Genomic DNA, 23,465 nt, shown 5'->3' on the forward strand with positions numbered 1-23,465 from the left:
TTGTACATTTCCTCTTTCAGGTCCTGTATACTTTTCCTCGTTTCATCATGATGTCTAGCTGAGTTTTCTTGTATCTCATTCAGTTTCCTTGGAATTATCACTCGAAATTCCTTGTCAGTCATTTCAAGGGCTTCTTGTTCTATAGGATCTAGAGCCTGAGATTTATTATCGTTGGGTGGTGTACTTTCTTGATTTTTCATGTTTCTGGTGTCGTTTCTTTGATGTTTATTCATTGTGGCAGGGGGTTTCACAGTCTACAGGTTTGACACTATTGCCTGACTAAGATTTTGTTGGGGTTGCCAATTTGGTATGGCTACCTCAGTGACTACTCAGTTGGACACTAGTGTCAAGCAAGTCCAAAATTGACTACTGGGAAGATGGCGGGGCGTTCACGCCACTCCCTCCGGTGAGTCTCAGCTCCTGCGTTGCACTCCTGCAGAAGCCTCTGAAGCCAGAGCCACCCCGGTCGCCTCTTGCCGCCCCTGGCTCCTGTTCGTGCCACAGCCTGCTCAGTCTCTCTTTGGCTCGCGGTTCCAGCGGCGCCCAGGGCCAGGGAGGCGACAGCCCCCTCCCCGGCAGATACTGCAGTCGCCGGACCCCGAGACCTGGTGGCGGGGTTGCGCAGCCTGGCCCGGTGCTGAGGGCAGCAGCTGCAAGGCCGGGTGCGTAGTGGCGGCCACTCCCGGCGGCTTCTTTCCGGGGAGGATTTTTCAACAACTACTAATTTTGAATAGAAAAACTGCAAACAGAGCACACACATCATGGCACATGATGACTCTCCATAAAACCTTGTACAGTGAGAAGACCTTAATCTTTCCTAACTGAAGACAAATGAAACAATAACAAACAAACAAAACCCCACCACACATCACATACAAATAAGCAGGAATCAGAAAGGCATCAGACTTTTTATTGGCAACAATGGAAATTAGGCAACAATGGCATAATGCCTTCAACATTTTGAGAGAAAATGATTATAAAATCAGGATTTTTATATTCATCCAAACTCTCATTCTGTGTGATGATAAGAATGAAGATATTTTTGGACATACAAAACCTGGAAATTTTACCTCCTTTAGAGCTGTTTCCTGGAAACTACTGGAGGTCATGGGCCAGCAAAATATAGTACTATCACAAAAAAGAGGAAGTAGATTTAAAAGTAAAGAGAGTCAAAGGGCAACCTCAGGATAACAGCTGTATTGCTGAGCTAAGTAGCTCTGGAAATGGATTTCTGCAGGAGAGAAAGGAAGGAACTGACAGATAATTAATGATAATAAATATATAATCATTATAATAATATATAATATATTTTCTAAACAGAAATATTATTGACAGGTGTCTGACATCTGTTGGGAGCGGATGATAAAAATTCACAAAAGATTCATATAGTACAAAACAAATAAAAAATGAGGCAATTACATCATTTAAAAAAGCAAAAAACTGGGCCGAGCCCATGGTGCACTCGGGAGAGTGCGGCGCTGGGAGTGCAGCAGCGCTCCCGCCGCGGGTTCGGATCCTATATGGGGATGACCGGTGCGCTCACAGCGCTCACTGGCTGAGCACGGTGCAGCCGGTCTCAAAAAAGACAAAAAAAAAAAAAAAGCAAAAAAAAAAGCAAAAAACTGTATTATAACAAAAATTCAATCATAATACACCACTCAGATTAGCAATGAACATCATTAGTCATAAAAATATAAACACTGACAACTGGCTTAACCAAAAATTGTTTTATCGACCATACTGGATGAACATGGGTGGGAAAGTGATGAGATGGTTGTGCAAGGTGGCTAAATCCACCATACATCATAGGTGAACTAAGATATAAAAGCAAGAGAATACTGAAGAACAGAGATAGACCAGGGAATAAGGTAAAAGTTGGAAAAAGGAGAGGAACTAGCAGGATCAGGAGGGGTGGGCAGAGGACTGTTGTGTTTTCATAAGAAGCACACTCATTGCCTATTTAACATTCTCCCCTTTGTCATTTGTAAAGAACCCTGTATCATCAGGCACAGCACAGACTCACTGAATTTAGATTTAGAGGACAATACAGTCAAGTGATAAGTGCTATTAAGGGTACCTGATCCACCTTAGAATGCTTTGTATTCTATGATAAACTTCAACAACACTGAAGCTATTGTTACTCAGGGTTTCTATGATATGTTGTCAGAGTAAGTCTTAACCAATACAAGTACTATATGTTTCATTTTATATACATGCGTTATTTTGACGAAATAAAATTTGATTATTAAAAAACTTAATAGAAACTATTTATTGTGTGACTATCTTACGCTAGACACTGTGAAACTGAATCAATACATTATCTTACCTTGTCCTCAAAAAAACCTTGAAAAGGAGGTAATTCTTATGTTATTTTACAAATAAGCATCATCAAAATTAATTATTCTTGGCTCAAGGTTGTAAAACTGGTAATGATTCCTAAGTCTGTGATCTTAACCATCACTGCCCTCCTGAGTTCTAAATGGAAGACCACAGAAAACATCCAGCCTTCTCAGTTATCAAAGATGATAAATTAGCTTTTTGTGTAAGTCATTTTATTTTCTGTAACTTATAACCAAATGAGTCCTATCACATCAAATAGACAAATGCTTGTTTTCTCCCTACCCCCATACTACTGTACTTCAGCAGGAAAGGTTTATTTCAGGAAAATAATTTGTTGACAAGGATTTATTAAAAACAAAACAAAACAAAAACAAAACCTTCCTTTGTAAAGTCCTAAAATCAGGACCCATTAAACTCACTATTCCTGCTATACATTTCCAGATCTAGATAATCCCTTTATTAATTCAATAAATATTCACATAGTGCACAAATTATGTGCCAAAGACTCTGTTAGGCAGTGGGAGATTAACAACATACACAAGAACAACATAGTTGCTGCTCTCACCAAGTTTAGATTCTGGAGGATAATACAGACAAATGAACAGCCAGACATGTTCTATCATGTGAGAGAAGTGCAATGAAGGGGACCTGGACCATCTTAAAATGCTTTACAGTCTATGATATTCATAATACTGACCACCACATACTTCAAGGTCTTCAATAAACACATAGACTTATATAAATACATTTATACCATCTAATATTGGTATAACTTTGGTTGATAATGCACATATCAACATATTATGTTTTGTTGTCCCTCTGTACTATAATGGAGACATACTCTGTAACAAGTCTAGAGCAAGGTTTTTTCTCCTCCCTTTGTGGACTCGCCCCTCCCACTTTTTTTGTGTGTGTGTGTGTGTCTTATAACAAGTCTAGAGCAAGGTTTTTTCTCCTCCCTTTGTGGACTCGCCCCTCCCACTTTTTTTTTGTGTGTGTGTGTGTCTTATTTCCGTGTCCGGCAACGGATCGCAACCCTCAGTGTTGCCCCCGTACCGGACTGGGGACCGGCAACGGGATTGCAACCCTCGGTGTTGCTCCCGCGCCTCGCTCAGCCAGTGAGCGGGAACCGGTCTGTATGTGGGATCCGAACCCTCGGGTGGGAGCGCCGCCGCGCTTCCCAAGCGGCGCACTATCCAGTGCGCCACCAGGCCGGCCCATGCCCCTCTGGAGCGCCGCCGCGCTTCCCAAGCGGCGCACTATCCAGTGCGCCACCGGGCCGGCCCATGCCCCTCCCATTTTTAAGTACCTGGTTCTATTCCATCCCAAGTGTGTGCACAGTTGCCTCTTGACTGGGACAGTACTTAGCTCACAAGTGTGAGTATTCATGACCCACTTTTCATACAGACACATGGCCCACAGCATTCATTTACATCAGTTGGCCAATTTTAGAGCCCTTCTGTTCTCAGCTACTTTTATAACTGTCAATACACAAAACTATTACTAAGGCAGCAAGTCCCCAACAATGCACTTATTACATAAGCAATTACAAAAGTAGTTTGGGAAAAACGTATTTTATCTTGAATATTTTTCTTTTGCTTCTGTTTTCATTCTGCTGCTATTGCTGACTACAGAAATGTTTTTATTCTCTTATGTTTATAGTTACCCAAGTTTATAGCCAAGATTTTTATTAAAGGCGTTAAAATATATTATCTCTTCCCACCCTGCCACCTGGTATTACAAATGTCTCAGAGTAATAATAATAAAGGAACATGGCATGATACATACAGTATAAAGATGAGCCAGGCACCACACAAAGTTCTTATCTCCCTAATCCCTCACAATAACTCCACAAGGTAGGTGGTCTGACAACAGTGCCCACACTAGGCTACTCAGGCTCACTTATAAGCTTTATAACCTTCTGCAAGCCCCTTGGGATCTCCAGGCTTCAGTTTCCCTGATACATAAAAAGACAGTAAAAGATGTATAGATACAAGGGTACTTCAAAAAGTTCATGGAAAAATTCATATTACCTCTTAATTCTATTTTTCCACAAACTTTCTGAAGTACCCTCATGGTTGCTGTGAGGAGGTCACGCACATAAAAAACACGTGGCACAGATGCTGGCAGGCAGATGTCACAAACATTGCCTATTACTTTTCTTATTTCCCAATTGTTATACTATGCAGAAACGTAAATGGTCCATAGTTACAGGCTAACTATAATAAAAGTTGCAGCAGTCACAGATCTACAACTTGATAGTCAAGACCAGCAGCCATAAATGCAAAGTTGACAGTAAAAGTTTCTCTCACTCTAGACAACTAGCACAGGAAATGTAATCACTTTTACTTAGGTCAGCATGCCCAATCTCTTAGCCCTTAATAAGGATATACTAAATTATTTTTGTTGAGAAGATTATTAGTTAAGTGCTCTCTCTGTCCTTTCTCCAGTTACTTTTTCTTATGAAACTCATAACAATATAATAAAACCAAACCAAACAAAAACAAACCAAAAAAACACTTACAACTTTGTCTCATAATCTTTCCAGGCTTTGTCAAATGGCTTCTTGAGATCCTTAGAAAAGAGAAAATAAAATTGAAATTGCATTTACTTTTGTTTAAAATTAATAAATAATTTTGAAATAACATTAGCAAAAATGACTTCCTTTGTACGACACTCAAAACTTTACAAGACACTTTCATGCACACTATACCATTTATTACACATGAGTAGCCTGAGGGAGGTAGGAGGGGTGAGTGCTCCTGGTCATGTCCACGAAGCAGGACCCAGAGGTTCTGAGAGAGGCTGGGCCCACAGAAGTGACATGGGTGGAGGAAGACTCCGGTTTAGCTTCTTTCTCCCACCCACTTAGGCTCTCAATCTCCCTGAAAATGTCTAGTCTCGTTCCTCTGTCAATAATATTATGTGAAGCGTCACATCTTTTCCAATGATCATTTTCCAAGAACATTTTTTACACTCAGAGTGCCTTTCAAATACAAGCACTACTATGATCTTAAAAGAGAGAGGAAAAAAAAATCAATCTTTGTAAGTTAAAGTGAAAATCAAATTTCTGAACACTTACTCCTTTGACTCCCTTTAGGTCTCCTTTTAACAAAGAATCCAAGGTGAAGATCACATTGTGGCTCAGACCCTGGAGCTGAAAAGCAAAGCAAGGGAAAGATGGGAGACAGTTAAACAAGAATATGCACACAGAACAATGAAACCAGCTACTGTTGACTGAGCATTTTTCACACACCAGGCTCTGCTGAATGGCTTTATGAGCTTCATCTCATTAAACCTGCACAACACCTCCATGGGTTAGGCAGCACAATCACCCCTACTTCGTGGCTGTAGAAAGGAGACAGAGGTGGAGTCACTTGTGCAGAACCACACAGCACTTGAGTGGAGAGCTGTGATTTGACTCCAGAGCTTGAGTTCTTAAGTACTATGCTATAGTATATGTACACGTGTATAAATAATTCCTAAAATCATTTCAGCACTTTCATTGCCACCTTAATTTGGATCTTAATTTGACTTTTGTTCAACTTCCTTTATAGCATGTACCATTATCTGAAATTACTGTTTGTTTACATGTGTATTCCGTCTCCTCTACCAGAAAATAAGCTCAATGAGGGCATGGACCTTGACTGTTCTGTTCACAGCTGTATCCTCAGGGCCTAGACTCCATTAAAAAGTCAAGATATTTGAGAAGTGCAATCTACACCTGTAGAGTAGATATTTTTCACTGCTTTGAGGTAGTGGCCTGGGTCTTCTTGATTTTAAGATGGTATAAAGAGGGATCTACAAAGATGAAGGAGATGGATCTGCTATCCAGCTGGAGAGAAGAGTGACAGAGAAACCAAGGGAGGGATGGTCAAGTATGAAAATAATAAGCAAAAAAAGGACTGAGAAGAGTTTACAATACAGTCTGTCTTCAAGGAGACCCCTAGTGATCTTGGTGAAATCAGTTTTGGTAGTGCAGAAACCACGACTACAGGGACCTGCAGATCCAGATTAGAGATGGAAAAGTTTGTGGGTCCCTTCACTCAAGAAATAATCTTACGAACAAGTAGGTGTATTCATCTGTCAGTCTTTCCATCTGGTTGTCCTATTCGTTTGTCTGTCCATCCATCATTTATTTACCCAATATCTACTCTGTGCCACACCCTATGCTAGGAGCTGGATGAGCAAAGATGAATACGAGGGCACTTCAAAAAGTTCATGGAAAGATTTGTATTATCTTTAAACTCTGTATTTTCATGAATTTTTTGAAGTATTCTCATAAAACACTGTTTCTACCTTTAGAGAGTCCACATTCTTGGGACAGAGGCACTTAGGATGCAGTCAACTCTACTACATTATGTTAGTACGTGCTATAGTACAGGCAGAGGGAGAGAGTGGTATAAGAAGGACCAGTGCTGACACTGGAGGACTTTGTGTGTGACCCTCTTCCCCACATCTGTAAAGTGGGATATTATAACCTATTATGAGCAACTGTTGTGAAGATGGTATCAGTTAATGTACATGAAAAGTGCTAAGTTATTCTCCAATACCTTGGAAGTGCTGAATACACGTTTATTTTTAAAATGCTATGAGTTGTTAAATATGGTACATGTGATTTTGCTACCATTCATACAGAAAAACAGCCTGGCTGGCAGGCCAGAGGGCTACAGATTGAGTCTATGTTCTGTGAGGGTCTACGATATTGGTTTTTGGGGAGTGGGGCAAAAAAACTTGGATATTATAACTGTTTGTGGCCCTCCAAATGGCCACAGTATATAAACTGATACAGCTTATATAAAAATTTTTAGAGGGAAAAAATGTCTAAAAAGGCTTTTGGGGGAAAGGAGGAAGGTTGTGGGTAATGAAAAAAACCCAAAAACAAAAAACAAAGAAAGGTACAAAACACTGGCCTTGGGTGTGAGAGGGAAGAAATAAAGATTAATAGGACTCATCCTCTACCTTAGATGGACAGCTGGAATAATATTTTGCTCTTGAGTCCTCAATTTCATTCCTAGAGTACAGATCCCCAGCATCTCCCTATCCTGTGGGTTTTCGGAATTTGTGTACATGGTAGGTAAATGAGGTTGGGGCCTAACCCACTTACCACTAATCAATCTACCTCTCCTCGGTTCAAGGAGATCCTTACATTACTTTTCTTCAAAACACTTATCAACCCTAACCATTTGTATATGTGTGTTTCTTTATTTGCTTGCTGTCTGTCTCCCCAATTTGAATGCAAGCTCGTTGAGAGTGGAGTTTGTGTGTTCACTGCTGTACTCCCAGAATTTAGAACTCTGCCTAGCACAGAGGAGGTACTCAAGAAATATTTGTCAAAGAAGTAACATACAGAATCATGTGTGTACAAGGTTCTTCTCTACAGAGCTATTTATACTGATGGAAACTTAAGTGCCTATCGATAGAGGACTGGCTAAACAAACTGTGAACCTTCTAAACAACGGCCAAAGAAATCAGAAAAGTCTTTATGCCTAACTTTGGAAATATCTTCAAAGATAAATTTTTATATGATAAAAGTAAGGTATAAAACAGTACTTATGATGTGCAAGAATTTGTATAGAAAAAGGAAAAAATGTCTACACTTAAATTATTTCTGAAAGAATACACAGTAATCTGATACCAGTTCCCTTCAGGGATGAAAACTGGGCAAAGGGACAAGCTAGGAGAGGAGATATTTTGCACTTAAAAAAAAGTAACATGGGCTGGCCCAGTGGCGCACTGGATAGTGCGCCGCTTGGGAAGTGCGGCGGCGCTCCCGCCCGAGGGTTCGGATCCCACATATGGACCGGTTCCCGCTCACTGGCTGAGCGAGGTGCAGGAGCAACACCGAGGGTTGCAATCCCGTTGCCGGTCCCCGGTCCGGTACGGGGGCAACACTGAGGGTTGCGACCCATTGCCAGACACGGAAAAAGACAAAAGACAAAAAAAAAAAAAAAAAGAAACATGTAATCTTGTTTATTCGAAAAAAGTCAAAATTTTAAAACAAAAAGGAAAAGACAGTGATAAATGCTTTTTAACTTTTAGTCCTAAATTACAGTTTTCATCAATGCCTCAAATCCTTTGTAAAATGAAGGTGGAAAAAAATAAAAAGAATACATTAATGTTACTGCCACCTTGATCTAAAGGCTGTATTACAATATAACAACAATAAAAGTGTCATGAAACTCTGTGGTTAGTACTGAATGTGAGGGTTGTTCCAAAGAAAAGTCCCTGAAAAACCATGTAGTGACCACGTAACGAACACACACAGTAACTTTTTAATGCTGTCGTCATGGTTAGTTAGGCATGGGGGTTGGGGGTGGGAGTGTAGTTGCTTCGATGGAAAACCCCCAAAATTAAGAACTCCTTTGTGGTTGTCTACACACATACTCTGGGGGGATAAGAAACCAAGAAGGCAAAACATTGTGTATTACAAATTAAGAATTTTCCTAGTGACTAGCCTATGAAAAGGCCACAGGAAAAAAACTTAAAATTTACAAACTCTTTCCAACTCACTTCCCAAGAAAAAGTAGGTTAATTAAAAAAATGGCAAAAATTATCTTAAGTGACAAGTGAATACTAACTGTGTGCTAAGATAATGATACAGAGAGCAGTCAAAGAGAAAGTAGACCAATCTCAAGGGGAGGAAACTTTCAGGAAATATTTAAAGGGGCAAAACAAAATTTCCTCTCCTGGAGATCTCAGTGAAGAAAACCTGTTCTCTCAGATATTTCAGGGTATTGCTCTGGGACAGAGATGGATTACATGACTTCACAGTCACGGGAATCTGTAATTTTTCCGTATTTTTATTTTCTAGTTCTTTCAGAAAGCCTTTTCATGGCCTGAGCAAGAGTTTTGCAAACGGATGTATAACAAAGTCATCTCTACCGGCTATTACAATGAAGCCAATATAAAACAATAATAATAGGGTAGATAAACTTCGTGTATCACCTTCATTATCTTAAACAGATTTTTTAAAAAGCCTTTCAAGTAGTCTATTATATAATTATTTCCCATTCATTTTTTTACTAAGATTCTACTGATTAGTACCATTTATTCAACTTCCAAGTCATTTCCTTTCCTTGAATAATACAGGTGTACAGGTGAATTAATGCTAAGTTCCTTAACATGATTAAGTCTACAGAAGTTAAAGAGTATGTTTTTAAAAGTACATCTTTTTTTGTTTTATTAAGCAAACACAAGATTTGCTTAAACATCATTTCAGGAATGTTTAAGTACGGTAAACATACTTGCTTTCCACACAAATTGCTGTTTAAATTTCTTTCCTCACAAAAGGGATATTTTCCCTGTCAGTACATACATCAAGCCCAACTAGAAATTTGGAATAAATAAGACAGAGAGACACTGAGGTCTATCCTTTCATTATGCAAAGGAACTTGTTTAAGCAAATAATTGTAATTAATATTGGCTTTCATAAAAATAGACACTTACTCTTTACAATTGCTTTAACACTGCCAGATGTACAAATATCCTCCATAATCCCAGCCACTGGAGATGACTTCATAAACAGCTTTTCCTCTCTGTATATAAACAAACATATATCTTCTGCTCCCCCCCTTTTTTGCCCCTTTATAGTTTTATCACACAAAAAAATGATCTCATGTATTTGTTTACTGCCTGCCTGCCTGTCTTTCCTCACTTAGAAGGCATGCTTCTTAAGGGGAGTCCCCTTATCTATTTCGTGCACTAATGGATGAGATCCCAAAGCAGGAGTCAAGAAGTGGCTGTAGGTCACACTGTACCATACTTTCTGGCTTGCCTGAATATTGCCCAACTCCACTTTGAGCCCCTCCATGGGGTGTAGGGTAAGTGTACCTAAAGGCACCTGAAAGGCTGCGCGGCCTACTGGAGCAGTTAACTGGCAGAAAGGCAGTGAGTCAGCAGTGCCTCGTTTTCTTGCCTCTGAGAGAAGCAGAGCACAGCACAGCTCTACAAATGGTACCTCCACAACACCTACAGGCACATAAGACTGTATTAATTAATGAGAAAATAATTTGCTTGCTTTGTTATCTTGCATTAATTCTGAATTCTCTTTCCACTGCCCATTGGTCCTCTCTCTCTCCTTCCCCTCTACAGAAGGAAACAGTTTCTCTGAGAAAAGGGTTAATACAAATCTGCTGACTTGCTCAACACATTGGAAAATCCAATTAAAATAATGAGCCAGCTCCCAGCAGTTAAGTCAGCGATTCCCTGGTATAAGTTAGGTATTCTATCTAGTTCATTACCTCCTTCATGCCCTAGACAGTTATTTACCACCTTGAAGCTATTTAAAACTGGTGCCTTGTCATTAGGCTGCTTTCCAGAGTATTAAGATACAGAGGAAAAAAGCCTATGCCAGAGTGAGTGGATCAAGACAGAACTGATACCAATGAAGTTCCACTTTGTACCAGGCCACAGAGCTGGCTGCTTTTACATAGTCTCATCAGCTGCTCCAAAACTGTACAAATAATTATTAAGAATCCTGTTCAAACATAAACCGCTAGTTAAGTGAAGGGATCAAACCACAAACCAGGTCTAACTCCAAAGCCAATGAACTATTTATAATACTATCTTCTTACTGATAACTATAATATACTATATACATGCAATGAACAGTTATTACCAGCCATTACTGACCTATTATAAAACTAAGATATTCTTTATGTGGTTTCATAGGCATTAAGGGGAAACAAGGAATATTTGCTCACAGGTTGAGGACACTTACAAATCCAAGACAGATGAGAGTTAATGCTTCCACCTCACCCACCACTTAGGGATTTCCAAGTTTACTCTCTACAGCTGCCAGAGTGCCCAGTGCTCACATGGTCAAGCAGGTGACATATACTTAGCTAGGTGTGTGCTTGAGCAAATCACTCAAACTTTTAGAGACCTGGTGTCCACACTTGTCAAGTAGGAATGATAGGACTAACTCCTTATGCTGTTTAGATTACATGAGATAAAGTCAGTGGATGCAAGTGCATGCAAAGTGCCTGACACAACACAGACTCTTAATAAAATGTAACTAGGTTTAATTTCACAGGATTCTTTATGCTTGAAAAGCTCAGCAGTAGTGGTGGAAAAACTATAATGACAGCAATTCAAGTACTAGAATATACTAATGATAGAATTTTAGGTATTATTAAGGCTGGAAGAGGGGCTCCAAAATATCCTTTATATTGCACATTTTCTCTGTTGGTAAGTCTCACAGTTCTTGTTTGCCTGCTTATTTTGCAAGGTAGTTTCTTTAAACTGTAAGATAATGTGTCCCATTATACCATGTTCTAATCTAGGCAGAACAGCCTGAATTAGGTTGTTTATTGTTTACTACAGAGGGTACGTGTGTTTAACATATGTTGTCTAAAGCTAGTGCTCACAACTCTGTAACATGGTTGTTAGTCTCACTAGATTACTGAGGAAACAGTCTCAGAGAAGTTAAGTAACTTGCCCAAGGTCAAACAATGAGTAAAGCAGATGGTTAGGCTATTAAGGTTTTTAAAGACTCAAAAGGCCATTCTCATTTCCTCTATGTCCTACTGTTACAGTGATCTTTTCAAGTGATTATCAGATCATATCACAATCCTCCTTAAAAGCCATCATTGGCTTCCCACTGAACTGGATTCAAATCTTAACTCCCAGTTTAGGGCTGACCCTGATAACCTGTCTCAAGCTCCTCTATCCATTCCCACTACACTTCAACACTTACTTAGCTTCTTGACCCATAGAGCTTGCTCCTCCTTTGCACATGCTTTACCATCTGTCTGGACCACTCTTCCTCCGGGTGTTAGAAAAAAGCCTTTCAATCTCCATATCACTTCCTCAGTGGGGCCCTGACCATTCTATATAGGTCTCAACCAGTGTCAGAATAGGCTCACATTCACAGAGTACTGCACTTTATAATTACTTGTCTTTTAGAGCAAAGTTTCTTGGAGACAGGGGCTATGACTGCTTTGCCCACTGCTGTGTTCCACTGAACTCCTAGCACAGTGTAGACATGCTATATACACTAAATAAAATGCTTGCTGATTTGAGTAATGGGTGAATGAAAGAATTCCTCTCCAAGGAGTGCTGTTCTGAGACCTTAAGTGTTACAGAATTTGAACCACTTTTCGTCTTCCTGGATTGCTCAGCACCAGACTGTGGGCTGGGATGGGAGCATGGGTGGGACAGCAAGATTCAGGAGAGGGACAGAGGGATAGAACTGCTCTTAGGAGATCACTTGGGGTGACAGACCAAGGGTATCCGTCTCATCCAGTAGCTGTTAGGCTTTTTCTGACACTAGGGAAGAAAGGGTGGAGGTCAGACTTATTCTGAACTTGAATCTGCCTCCACCTGGCTATGAAAGTTTAGGCAGTCACTTTTCATTTCTGCCATCAATAAAGTGACAGGTATCTAGAGTCACTGAAGTCTCTAAAGTACTGTATTGGTCCATTTCTGTTGCTTATATTTATAAGCAAAATGAAATTTATTTCTTACAGTTTCAGAGGATGGGAAGTCCAAAGTCCAGGGAACACATCTGGTGAGAGTCCTGGTGGTGGCAACAGTGACGGGAAAGTATCACATTGTGAAAATGGTGGAGCAGAGAGAGCTGAGACTAACCTCCTCATTCACTCTCTTTTTAAAGCCCTCAGAAACAGGCCCATGACCACCATTTTTAATCCATTCATTATGGCATGGTCCTACAATCTAATCACCTCTTCAAGGCCTCATCTTTCAATTACCATAATAAGATTTCCCATCTTCAACAGTTACAGTGGGAATTTAAGCTTCATTGGGGTTGAGGAAGGTAAAGCATCCAGCCTACAGCAAGTACTTTACAGTTATAAGCTTAAAATGAGCTACTGAGTTACAAATGAACACAGTAGAAAAACATGTAAAACAACTAGGTGAAACAACTACAGGGAGATGCTCAAACTGCCTCAAGAGCAGGGCAGCCTTCATCTTCCACCTAACAAAGTAACAGAAACAACTAAAAATTCTGTGGTACAGCTGGAGAGTTAGAAATGTTAATTCATAATTCCTATCAAAACCCTAAATTTTTTGGTATAGTCCACAATGTCCACTACAAAATTTCAGGCATAGAATAAACATAACCTTTTGAAAAAGCCTGAAATATCTCAAGAAAGTGGGCTTCTTAATTTGACTAGAGCAAGAGACTACGACTACTAGGGCCTTGGGCTATTAGGTAGTTTCCCCCATTTCCTAACTAACTCTTAAACTACAAGAAAGGAAAAAGAAATGAAAGTATGACAAGCTGAATCTATGCACTAATAAAGACCAGTATAGAAATAATATATAATGAGATGTGTAGAGATTTCAAACTATTACACTTTAGACAGTGAAAAATGGAAACAATGGACATGTTCAAAATAGGGGATTGGGTAAATAAATTATGGTGCAAACATAAGATGGGCATTCTATGCAGTTTTTGGAATGTGTCTGTGGGTGGGCAATACCTCTGGGTTCTGCAGATCTCTCTTCAGGGACTGCCAGTGGTAATCAGGGAGAGAACCCTGGCTTCCAACCCTGCCTCAACCAGGGCAGCTCTGCTTTAGGAGGCTGTGTGCTTCCAACTGAGTGAAGGTTTTTAGACTACAGTATTTTACAAGACAGGAAAACATTTTCAAAATATGTAAATAAGTAGAAAACCAGGTTATAAAATAGTACTGTAGTATGAAGCCAATGTTACTAAAAAATTATATGACTAAAAAATACATGAGAATAAAAGATTTACAGAGAGCAAAAAGGTCAGGAAGATATAGATATATCAACCTCTTAACAGTGGACTGTAAGGTTACTTATCTTTATTTTATTTTTTTTTATTTTAATTTCTCAATATACATTGTAGTTGATTTTTTTGACGCTTTACCCATTCCACTTTCCCGCTCCTCTACATCTTATCTGTTCACTTGTCTTAACAAGTTCAAGGAACTGTTGTGATTGTTGTGTCTTCTTCCCCCACCACCCTTTAATGTGTGTTCACTTACTTATTTTTAGCTCCCACAAATAAGTGAAAGTATGTGGTATTTCTCTTTCTGTGCCTGACCTGTTTCACTTAATATAATTTTCTCTAAGTCCATCCATGTTGTTGCAAATGGCGGTATTTCATTCTTCTGTATAGCAGAGTAGAATTCCATTGTGTAGATATACCATGGTTTCCTTATCCACTTATCTGATGATGGACATTTGGGCTGGTTCCAACTCTTGGCTATTGTAAATAGTGCTGCAATAAACATGGGAGTACAGGTATCCCTTTGGCATGATGATTTACATTCCTCTGGGTATATTCCCAACAGTGGAATACCTGGGTCATATGTTAGATCTGTCTGTAATTGTTCGAGGAACCTCCATACCATTTTCCATAAAGGCTGCACCATTTTGCAGTCCCACCAACAGTGTATGAGAGTTCCTTCCTTTGCAACCTCACCTTTATCATTCTCAGTCTTTTAGATATTAGCCATCCTAACTGGAGTGAGATGGCATCTCAAAGTGGTTTTAATTCGCATTTCTTGAATGCTGAGTGACGTTTAGCATTTTTTCATGTGTCTGTTGGCCATTTGTTTTTCTTCCTTTGAGAAATGCCTATTGAACTCCTTTGCCCATTTTTTAGTTGGTTTACTTGTTTTTTTGGTATACAGTTGTTTGAGTTCCTTGAATATTCTGGATATTAATCCTTTGTCAGATGTATATTTTGCAAATATTTTCTCCCACTCTGTGGGTTGTCTTTTCACTCTGCTGATTGTTTCTTTTTCTCTGCAGAATGTTTTTAGTTTGATATAATCCCATTTGTTTATTTTTCCGTTGGTTTGGGGTCATATTCATGAAGTCTGTACCCACTCCTACTTCCTGGAGTGTTTCCCCTATGTTTTCTTTAAGGAGTTTTATTGTTTCAGGATGTATATTTAATTCTTTAATTCATTCTGAGTTGATTTTGGTATATGGTGAGAGGTATGGGACTTGCTTCATTCTCCTACATATGAATATCCAGTTTTCCTAGCCCCATTTGTTGAAGAAGCAGTCTCCTCCCCAGTGTGTAGACTTGGTGCCTTTGTCAAAGATCAGATAGCCATAGGTGTATGGGTTGACTTCTGGGTTCTCTATTCTATTCTATTGATTCATGTGTCTGTTTTTATGCCAGTACCATGCTGTTTGGGTTATTATAGCTTTGTAATACAGCTTAAAGTCAGGTAGTGTTATGCCTCCAGCTTTATTGTTTTTTGCTTAGAATTGCTTTGGCCATGTGTGGTCTTTTATCATTCCATATAAACGTCTAGATAGCTTTTTCCATTTCTGAGAAAAATTTCATTGTAATTTTGATGTGGATTGCACTGAATCTGTAGACCACTTTGGTAAAATGGACATTTTCACAATGTTAATTCTTACGATCCAAGAGCATGGGATATCTTTCCATCTTCTTGTGTCCTCTTTTATTTCTTTCAACAGTGGGGTTTGTAGTTCTCTTCATAGAGATTTTTCACATCCTTGGTTAACTTCATTCCTAATTATTTTAATTTTTTCGTAGCTATTGTAAATGGGCTATCTTTCTTGATTTCTTTCTCTGCATGTTCACTATTGGAGTATAGAAATGCTACTGATTCTTGAGTGTTGATTTTGTATCCTGAAACTTTACTGAAATCATTTATCAACTCTAAGAGTTTTTTTGTAGAGGCTTTAGGCTATTCAATATATAGGATCATATCATCCACAAACAGGGACAGTTTGACTTCATCTTTTCCAATCTGGATGCCCTTTATTTCCTTCTCTTCTCTGATTGCTCTGGCTAGTACTTCCAACACTATGTTGAATAGTAGTGGTGAGAGTGGGCATCCCTGTCTAGTTCCTTTTCTTCTGTTCAGGATGATATGGGCAGTAAGCTTATCATATGTGGCTTTAATTGTGTTGAGATGCTTTCCATCTATACCAAACTTGTAGGAAGTCTTTATCATGAATGAATGTTGAATTTTGTCAAATGCTTTTTCAGCATCTAGAGATGATCATATGGTCTTTGTCTTTGCTTTAATTGATGTGATGTATCAGGTATATCTGCTGCATATATTGAACCAACCTTGCAGCCCTGGGATGAATCCCAGTTGATCATGGTGTTTAATTTTGTGTATGTGTTACTGAATTCTGTTATCTAGTATTTTATTGAGGAATTTTGCATCTATATTCATCAAGGATATTGGTCTGTGGTTTTCTATTTTCGATGTATCTTTTTTTTTTTCCTTTTTGTCTTTTTTCGTGTCCGGCAACGGACCGCAACCCTCAGTGTCGCGCCCGTACCGGACCGGGACCGGCAACAGGATCGCAACCCTCGGTGCTGCGCCCGCCCCTCGCTCAGCCAGTGAGCGGGAACCGGTCTGTATGTGGGATCCGAACCCTCGGCGGGAGCGCTGCTGCACTCCCAAGCGGCGCACTGTAGCAGTGCGCCACCGGGCCGGCCCTCGATTTATCTTTGGTTTTGGTATCAGGGTAATATTTGCCTCATAAAATGAGTTTGGGAGAATGGCCTCTATTTGAATTTTTTGGAATAGTTTGTAGAGAACTGTTATCAGTTCCTCTTTGAAGGTTTGGTAGAACTCTTCAGTGAACACATCCAGTCCTGGGCTTTTCTTTGTTGGGAGCCTTCTGATAACAGCTTCAATTTCTTTTCCTGTTATTGGTCTGTTCAGATCTTCTATATCTGCTTGGCTAAGTCTTGGTAGTTTGTATGTGTCCAGAAATTTATCCGTTTCCTTCAGATTTTCAAATTTGTTGGCATATAGTTGTTTATAGTAGTCTCTAATGGTTCTTTGTTTTTCTGAGGTATTAGTTGTAATATCACCTTTTTCATTTCTAATTTTTGTTACTTGGGTCTTCTCTCTTCTTTTCTTAGCCTTGCTAAAGGTTTGTCAATTTTATTTATCTTTTTAAATAAACAACTTTTTGTTTCATTGATCTTTTCTATTGTTTTTCAGGTTTCTATTTAATTTAGCTCTGCTCTGATCTTAATTCTTTCTGTCTACTAACTTTGGGTTTGGATTGTTCCTGGTTTTCTAGTTCTTTAAAGTGAAGTGTTAGGTTGTTTATTTGCCATCTTTCCAGTCCTCTGAAGTAAACATCTTATGCGATAAATTTCCCCCTTAGTACTGCTTTTGCAGTATCCCACAGGTTTTGTTATGATGTGTTTTTATTTTCATTAGTTTCAAGAAATTGTTTGATTTCCTGTTTAATTTCTTCTTGGACCCATATATGTCATTAAGTAGAATGCTGTTTAATTTCCATGTGTTTGTATAGTTTCCAGAGTTTCATTTGTTATTGATTTCTAATTTTAATCCATTGTGATTGGAACAAATACACGGAATAATTCCAATTTTTTTGAATTTGTTGAGACTTGATTTGGGACTTATGTGTTCTATTCTGGAGAATGTTCCATGAACTGATGAGAAGAACGAATATTCTGAGGTTGTTGATGGAATGTTCTGTGGACACCTGCCAAGTCCAATTGCTCTAAAGTGTTGTTTAGATCTTGTGTTTCTCTATTGATTTTTTTGCCTAGATGATCTATCCAATGTTGAGAGTGGGGTCTTCAGGTCCCCTGCTATTATGGTGTTAGTGTCCATCTCATTCTTTAGATCTAATAGTGTTTGCTTTATAAATCTGGCTGCTCCGACACTGAGTGCATATAAATTTATGATTGTTATGTCTTCCTGATGGATAGATCCTTTTATCATTATACAGTGGCCTTCTTTATCTCCTTTTTGCTTTAAAGTCTATTTTATCAGATATGAGAAAAGCTACTCCAGCTCGTTTTTCATTTCTATTTGCAGGGTATATCTTTTTCCAACCATTGCTCTTAGTCTATGTGTGTCTTTACAGGTAAGGGGAGCCCCTTGAAGGCAGCATATTGTTGGGTCCATCTTTTTAATCCAGCCAGTCAATCTGTGTCTTTTGAGTGGGGAATTTAATCCCTTTACATTTAGAGTTATTATTGAAAGGTGTTGATTTACTCCTAGCATTTTACTGATTTTTGTTTGGATGTCTTAAATGTCTTTTGTTCCTTTCTTTCTGATTTTCTGTTTGTCTTCTGTGTTTGCTGGTTTCTTGGGGTGGTAAACTATTTTTTTCTCTTTATTGCTAGCATTTTTGTCTTACTGGTAGGTTTTGTTCTTTCTTGAGTATTCATGGCAGTGATGATTGTTTTTCAGGTATCAAACCCAGTACTCCCTTGAGAATTTCTTGGAAGGCTGGTTGTGTGGTAGTGAACTCCTGCAATTTTTGTTTGCCTGAGAAATACACCACTTGTCCTTCATTTTGGAAGGATAGCCTTGCTGGGTAAAGTATTCGTAGCTGGCAATTTTTGTCTTTTAGTATTTTGAACATATCGTCCTATTCTTTTCTGGCTTTTAGGGTTTCTGATGAAAAATCTGATGTTAGTCTGATTGGGGCTCCCTTTTGGTGACTTGCTGCTTCTCTCTTGCAGCTTTTAAGATTCTCTCTTTGTCTTTGATTTTTGTCAGTTTGACTATAACATGTCTTGGAGAGGATCTTTTTGGGGTGAATAGGTTTGGGGATCTTAGGGCCTCCTGAATCTGAAGATCTGTGACTTTCCCTATACCTGGGAAGTTTTCTGGTATTATTTTGTTGAATACGCTTTCAATGCCATTTCCTTTTTCCTCCCCTTCTGGAATACCCATGATTCGGATATTTGAGCACTTAAGGTTGTCTGAGAGCTTTTAAAATTCTTTTTTCTGGTCTGCCTGTGTTAATTCAAATGACCTATCTTCAAGGTCAGAAATTCTCTTTTCTGCTTATTTTAGCCTGTTGGTTAGACTCTCTGTTGTGTTTTTTATTTCACTGAATGAATCCTTCAGCTCCACAAGCTCTGCTACATTCTTCTTAAGGGCACTGATTTCTTTGAACATTTCTTCTTTCAGATCCTGTATATTTTTCTCATTTCAATGTTTTGTCTGAGTTTTCTTGCATCTCATTTAGTTTCCTTAGAATTGTTGCTCTTAATTCCTTGTCAGTCATTTCAAGGACTTCCTGTTCTATGGGATCTAGAGCTTGAGAGTTATTATTTTCCTTTGGTGGTGATGCACTTTCTTGATTTTTCATATTTTTGGTATCTTTCCTTTGGTGTTTAGTAATTGTGGCAGGGGGTATCACGGTCCACTTGTTCCACCCTCATGTCTGGCCTGGTTCCTGAAGAGACTGCCAATTCTGGACAGTAGGAACTAGCCTGTGCTGGGGGTCCCGCAGCGCCTGCCTGTTCTGGCATGGCTGGTTCAGGGCATGTGGGCCTGGTGGCTCTTGGGCTTCTCTGGGCAGCAGGGACTGACCAGGGCTGGGTATCCCTCAGCACCTGCCTGTTCTGGCATAGCAGATTCAGGGCATGTGGGCCTGGCAGCTCTCAGACCTCTCTGGGCAGTGGTCACTGGCCTGGGCTGGGGGTCCTGTGGTGCCTGCCTGTTTCGGCACAGCTGACTCAGGGTGTGTGGACCTGGCGGCTCTTAGGCCTTCTCTGGGTGGCAGGCACTGGCCTGGGCTGGGGGTCGTACAGCACGCAGCTCAGCTCTCAGGCCTCCTGTTGTTACTTTTTAATAGTTGCAAATTGGCTAATTTGTGGGAGAGAGTGACACTAGGAACAGTCTACTCCGCCATCTTCAGGTTATTTTTAATCTTTTTTTCCCTGTATTTTCTAAGTTTTCAACAATGAACTGGTATTATTTTTGAATTTGGAAAGTTATTAAGAAGTTATTAAGAAGACACAACAATCACAATTCCTTGAACTTGTTAAGATGAGTGAACAGATATGATGTTGATGGGTGGGAGGGAGGAGAGGGAGGAATCTGTAAAGGGACACGAAAATCAACTACATTGTATATTGATAAAAAAAATTAAATTAAAAGCTGAATCAAAAAAAATTAAAGAAGAAATATGACACAGAAACACAAGAGGGCAATATAATCAACCAGTAGCCTACTTCTAATTCAATTTGTTCTTAGATTATTATATAATATACAAATCAGATGGCATGCATAAAAGTAAAAGTAATTAACAGGGTAGTGAATTTGGAGGAAAAAAGTTGCAGATTTTCTATAACACTAGGGAGTTGTGGATTTCTGTCGAGAATGACAATCCTTTCTACTGGTTCTGAAAGTGTGGTACTTGGATCCATAGTGTCAGCACCACTTGGAAACTTTTTGGTAATAAAACCCCAAACCTAATTTATCATAAACTCTGAGGGTGGGGCCCAACAACCTAAGTTTTAACAAGCTCTCGAGGTGAAATGGATGCAAGATCAAGTTTGAGAACCACCTGCCTTAGATTATGGGCTGTCCAAAGTAGAAGAAAAACCAAAGTTATTTCAGAGAAGGAAAGACCTACAGCCAGAGAGGAAAACACTTGCCTAAGGTCTAAGGCATAATAATCATGAAGAAAGGACAGTGGTGAGTGACTGCTCTGGGAGATCTACGAAAGACCTGAAGAAAAGTGTGACTCAAATTATACCATATGCTAGAGGCATCAGAAACTGATAAGACTGAATCTAAGCAGAAAGTACAGTTTTATTGAAAGTATTACAGAGCAAAATTGGTAGTGGTAGGAGTATCAGGAAATATGAGAATTCCTTAACTTAAAATAATGCAATTATATTTTGTCTAATTCAATTTAAGTAAATGCTGGGTTACATTTAACATCACCTCCCACATCAAGTGAAAATTAAAGCACTGTTTCACTTTGCATTGTGTGGCATCTGATTTCATTTGAGGATAACTATATGAAAAAGGGGAATAGCTAAGATTTATAAGATCAAGATAAAAGAGAAAACAAAAGGAAAAAAAAGCCTATATCACTAGGCCTTGGTTTAAGAAAGACATCCCAACCCTAAAGATTTCTTTATTGAAATGATAATTAGTTAGGTCATAATCAACTTTCAGACCTTTAATTTCAGTACCATCCATGTCATCTATAATTTGCTATGTTTAAACTAGTATAAAACCATACTGAAAGTGATATCAAATCACATTTTCCTTGCCTTCATCGAACATCTCTATCACATATTGATATATGTTTTGCAGCAACTGAGTCCTCCCTGCCCCCCAGGAAGCACAATTAAAAAATCTAATAAAATACACATATAAGTACATAGGGCTTACCACAAAGTGTGAGAACACAGTAATGCCTCTTACTAGACATTATTGTCTTCATTTAATTGATAAGAAAACAGAGCCAGCTGCTGCTCTCTCTGCCAGGACTGCCCCATCCTGTCGGCATGGTCTATATTTTCATGTTTTAAAACTCATTTCACTTGNGTGGGCCTGGTGGCTCTTGGGCTTCTCTGGGCAGCAGGGACTGACCAGGGCTGGGTATCCCGCAGCACCTGCCTGTTCTGGCATAGCAGATTCAGGGTATGTGGGCCTGGTAGCTCTCAGACCTCTCTGGGCAGTGGTCACTGGCCTGGGCTGGGGGTCCTGTGGTGCCTGCCTGTTTCGGCTCAGCTGACTCAGGGTGTGTGGACCTGGCGGCTCTCAGGCCTTCTCTGGGTGGCAGGCACTGGCCTGGGCTGGGGGTCGTACAGCACGCAGCTCAGCTCTCAGGCCTCCTGTTGTTACTTTTAAATAGTTGCAAATTGGCTAATTTGTGGGAGAGAGTGACACTAGGAACAGTCTACTCCGCCATCTTCAGGTTATTTTTAATCTTTTTTTCCCTGTATTTTCTAAGTTTTCAACAATGAACTGGTATTATTTTTGAATTTGGAAAGTTATTAAGAAGTTATTAAGAAGACACAACAATCACAATTCCTTGAACTTGTTAAGATGAGTGAACAGATATGATGTTGATGGGTGGGAGGGAGGAGAGGGAGGAATCTGTAAAGGGACACGAAAATCAACTACATTGTATATTGATAAAAAAAATTAAATTAAAAGCTGAATCAAAAAAAATTAAAGAAGAAATATGACACAGAAACACAAGAGGGCAATATAATCAACCAGTAGCCTACTTCTAATTCAATTTGTTCTTAGATTATTATATAATATACAAATCAGATGGCATGCATAAAAGTAAAAGTAATTAACAGGGTAGTGAATTTGGAGGAAAAAAGTTGCAGATTTTCTATAACACTAGGGAGTTGTGGATTTCTGTCGAGAATGACAATCCTTTCTACTGGTTCTGAAAGTGTGGTACTTGGATCCATAGTGTCAGCACCACTTGGAAACTTTTTGGTAATAAAACCCCAAACCTAATTTATCATAAACTCTGAGGGTGGGGCCCAACAACCTAAGTTTTAACAAGCTCTCGAGGTGAAATGGATGCAAGATCAAGTTTGAGAACCACCTGCCTTAGATTATGGGCTGTCCAAAGTAGAAGAAAAACCAAAGTTATTTCAGAGAAGGAAAGACCTACAGCCAGAGAGGAAAACACTTGCCTAAGGTCTAAGGCATAATAATCATGAAGAAAGGACAGTGGTGAGTGACTGCTCTGGGAGATCTACGAAAGACCTGAAGAAAAGTGTGACTCAAATTATACCATATGCTAGAGGCATCAGAAACTGATAAGACTGAATCTAAGTACATTATACGAAGTTATACGATAAAGGGACACGAAAATCAACTACCTTGTACATTGATAAAAAAAATTAAATTAAAAGCTGAATCAAAAAAAATTAAAGAAGAAATATGACACAGAAACACAAGAGGGCAATATAATCAACCAGTAGCCTACTTCTAATTCAATTTGTTCTTAGATTATTATATAATATACAAATCAGATGGCATGCATAAAAGTAAAAGTAATTAACAGGGTAGTGAATTTGGAGGAAAAAAGTTGCAGATTTTCTATAACACTAGGGAGTTGTGGATTTCTGTCGAGAATGACAATCCTTTCTACTGGTTCTGAAAGTGTGGTACTTGGATCCATAGTGTCAGCACCACTTGGAAACTTTTTGGTAATAAAACCCCAAACCTAATTAATCATAAACTCTGAGGGTGGGGCCCAACAACCTAAGTTTTAACAAGCTCTCGAGGTGAAATGGATGCAAGATCAAGTTTGAGAACCACCTGCCTTAGATTATGGGCTGTCCAAAGTAGAAGAAAAACCAAAGTTATTTCAGAGAAGGAAAGACCTACAGCCAGAGAGGAAAACACTTG

The 23,465-nt window shown here is 39.2% G+C and overlaps 1 protein-coding gene across 1 annotated transcript in view; it reads right to left on the reverse strand.

The window, feature by feature from the left end:
- Positions 1 to 23,465, reverse strand: part of LOC103605344 (arf-GAP with SH3 domain, ANK repeat and PH domain-containing protein 1-like) — a 46,358-nt gene that overhangs the window by 7,693 nt on the left and 15,200 nt on the right. The window contains exons 3-4 of the mRNA XM_008589915.1: positions 5,423 to 5,497; positions 4,865 to 4,914 (exon numbers count right to left, since the gene is read on the reverse strand). Of these exons, the coding sequence (XP_008588137.1) occupies positions 4,865 to 4,914; positions 5,423 to 5,497 (125 nt within the window). The remainder of the gene's footprint in view (positions 1 to 4,864; positions 4,915 to 5,422; positions 5,498 to 23,465) is intronic.

The sequence above is a fragment of the Galeopterus variegatus genome, unplaced genomic scaffold, assembly GCF_000696425.1.
Source record: "Galeopterus variegatus unplaced genomic scaffold, G_variegatus-3.0.2 Scaffold5754, whole genome shotgun sequence".
NCBI lineage: Eukaryota > Metazoa > Chordata > Mammalia > Dermoptera > Cynocephalidae > Galeopterus > Galeopterus variegatus.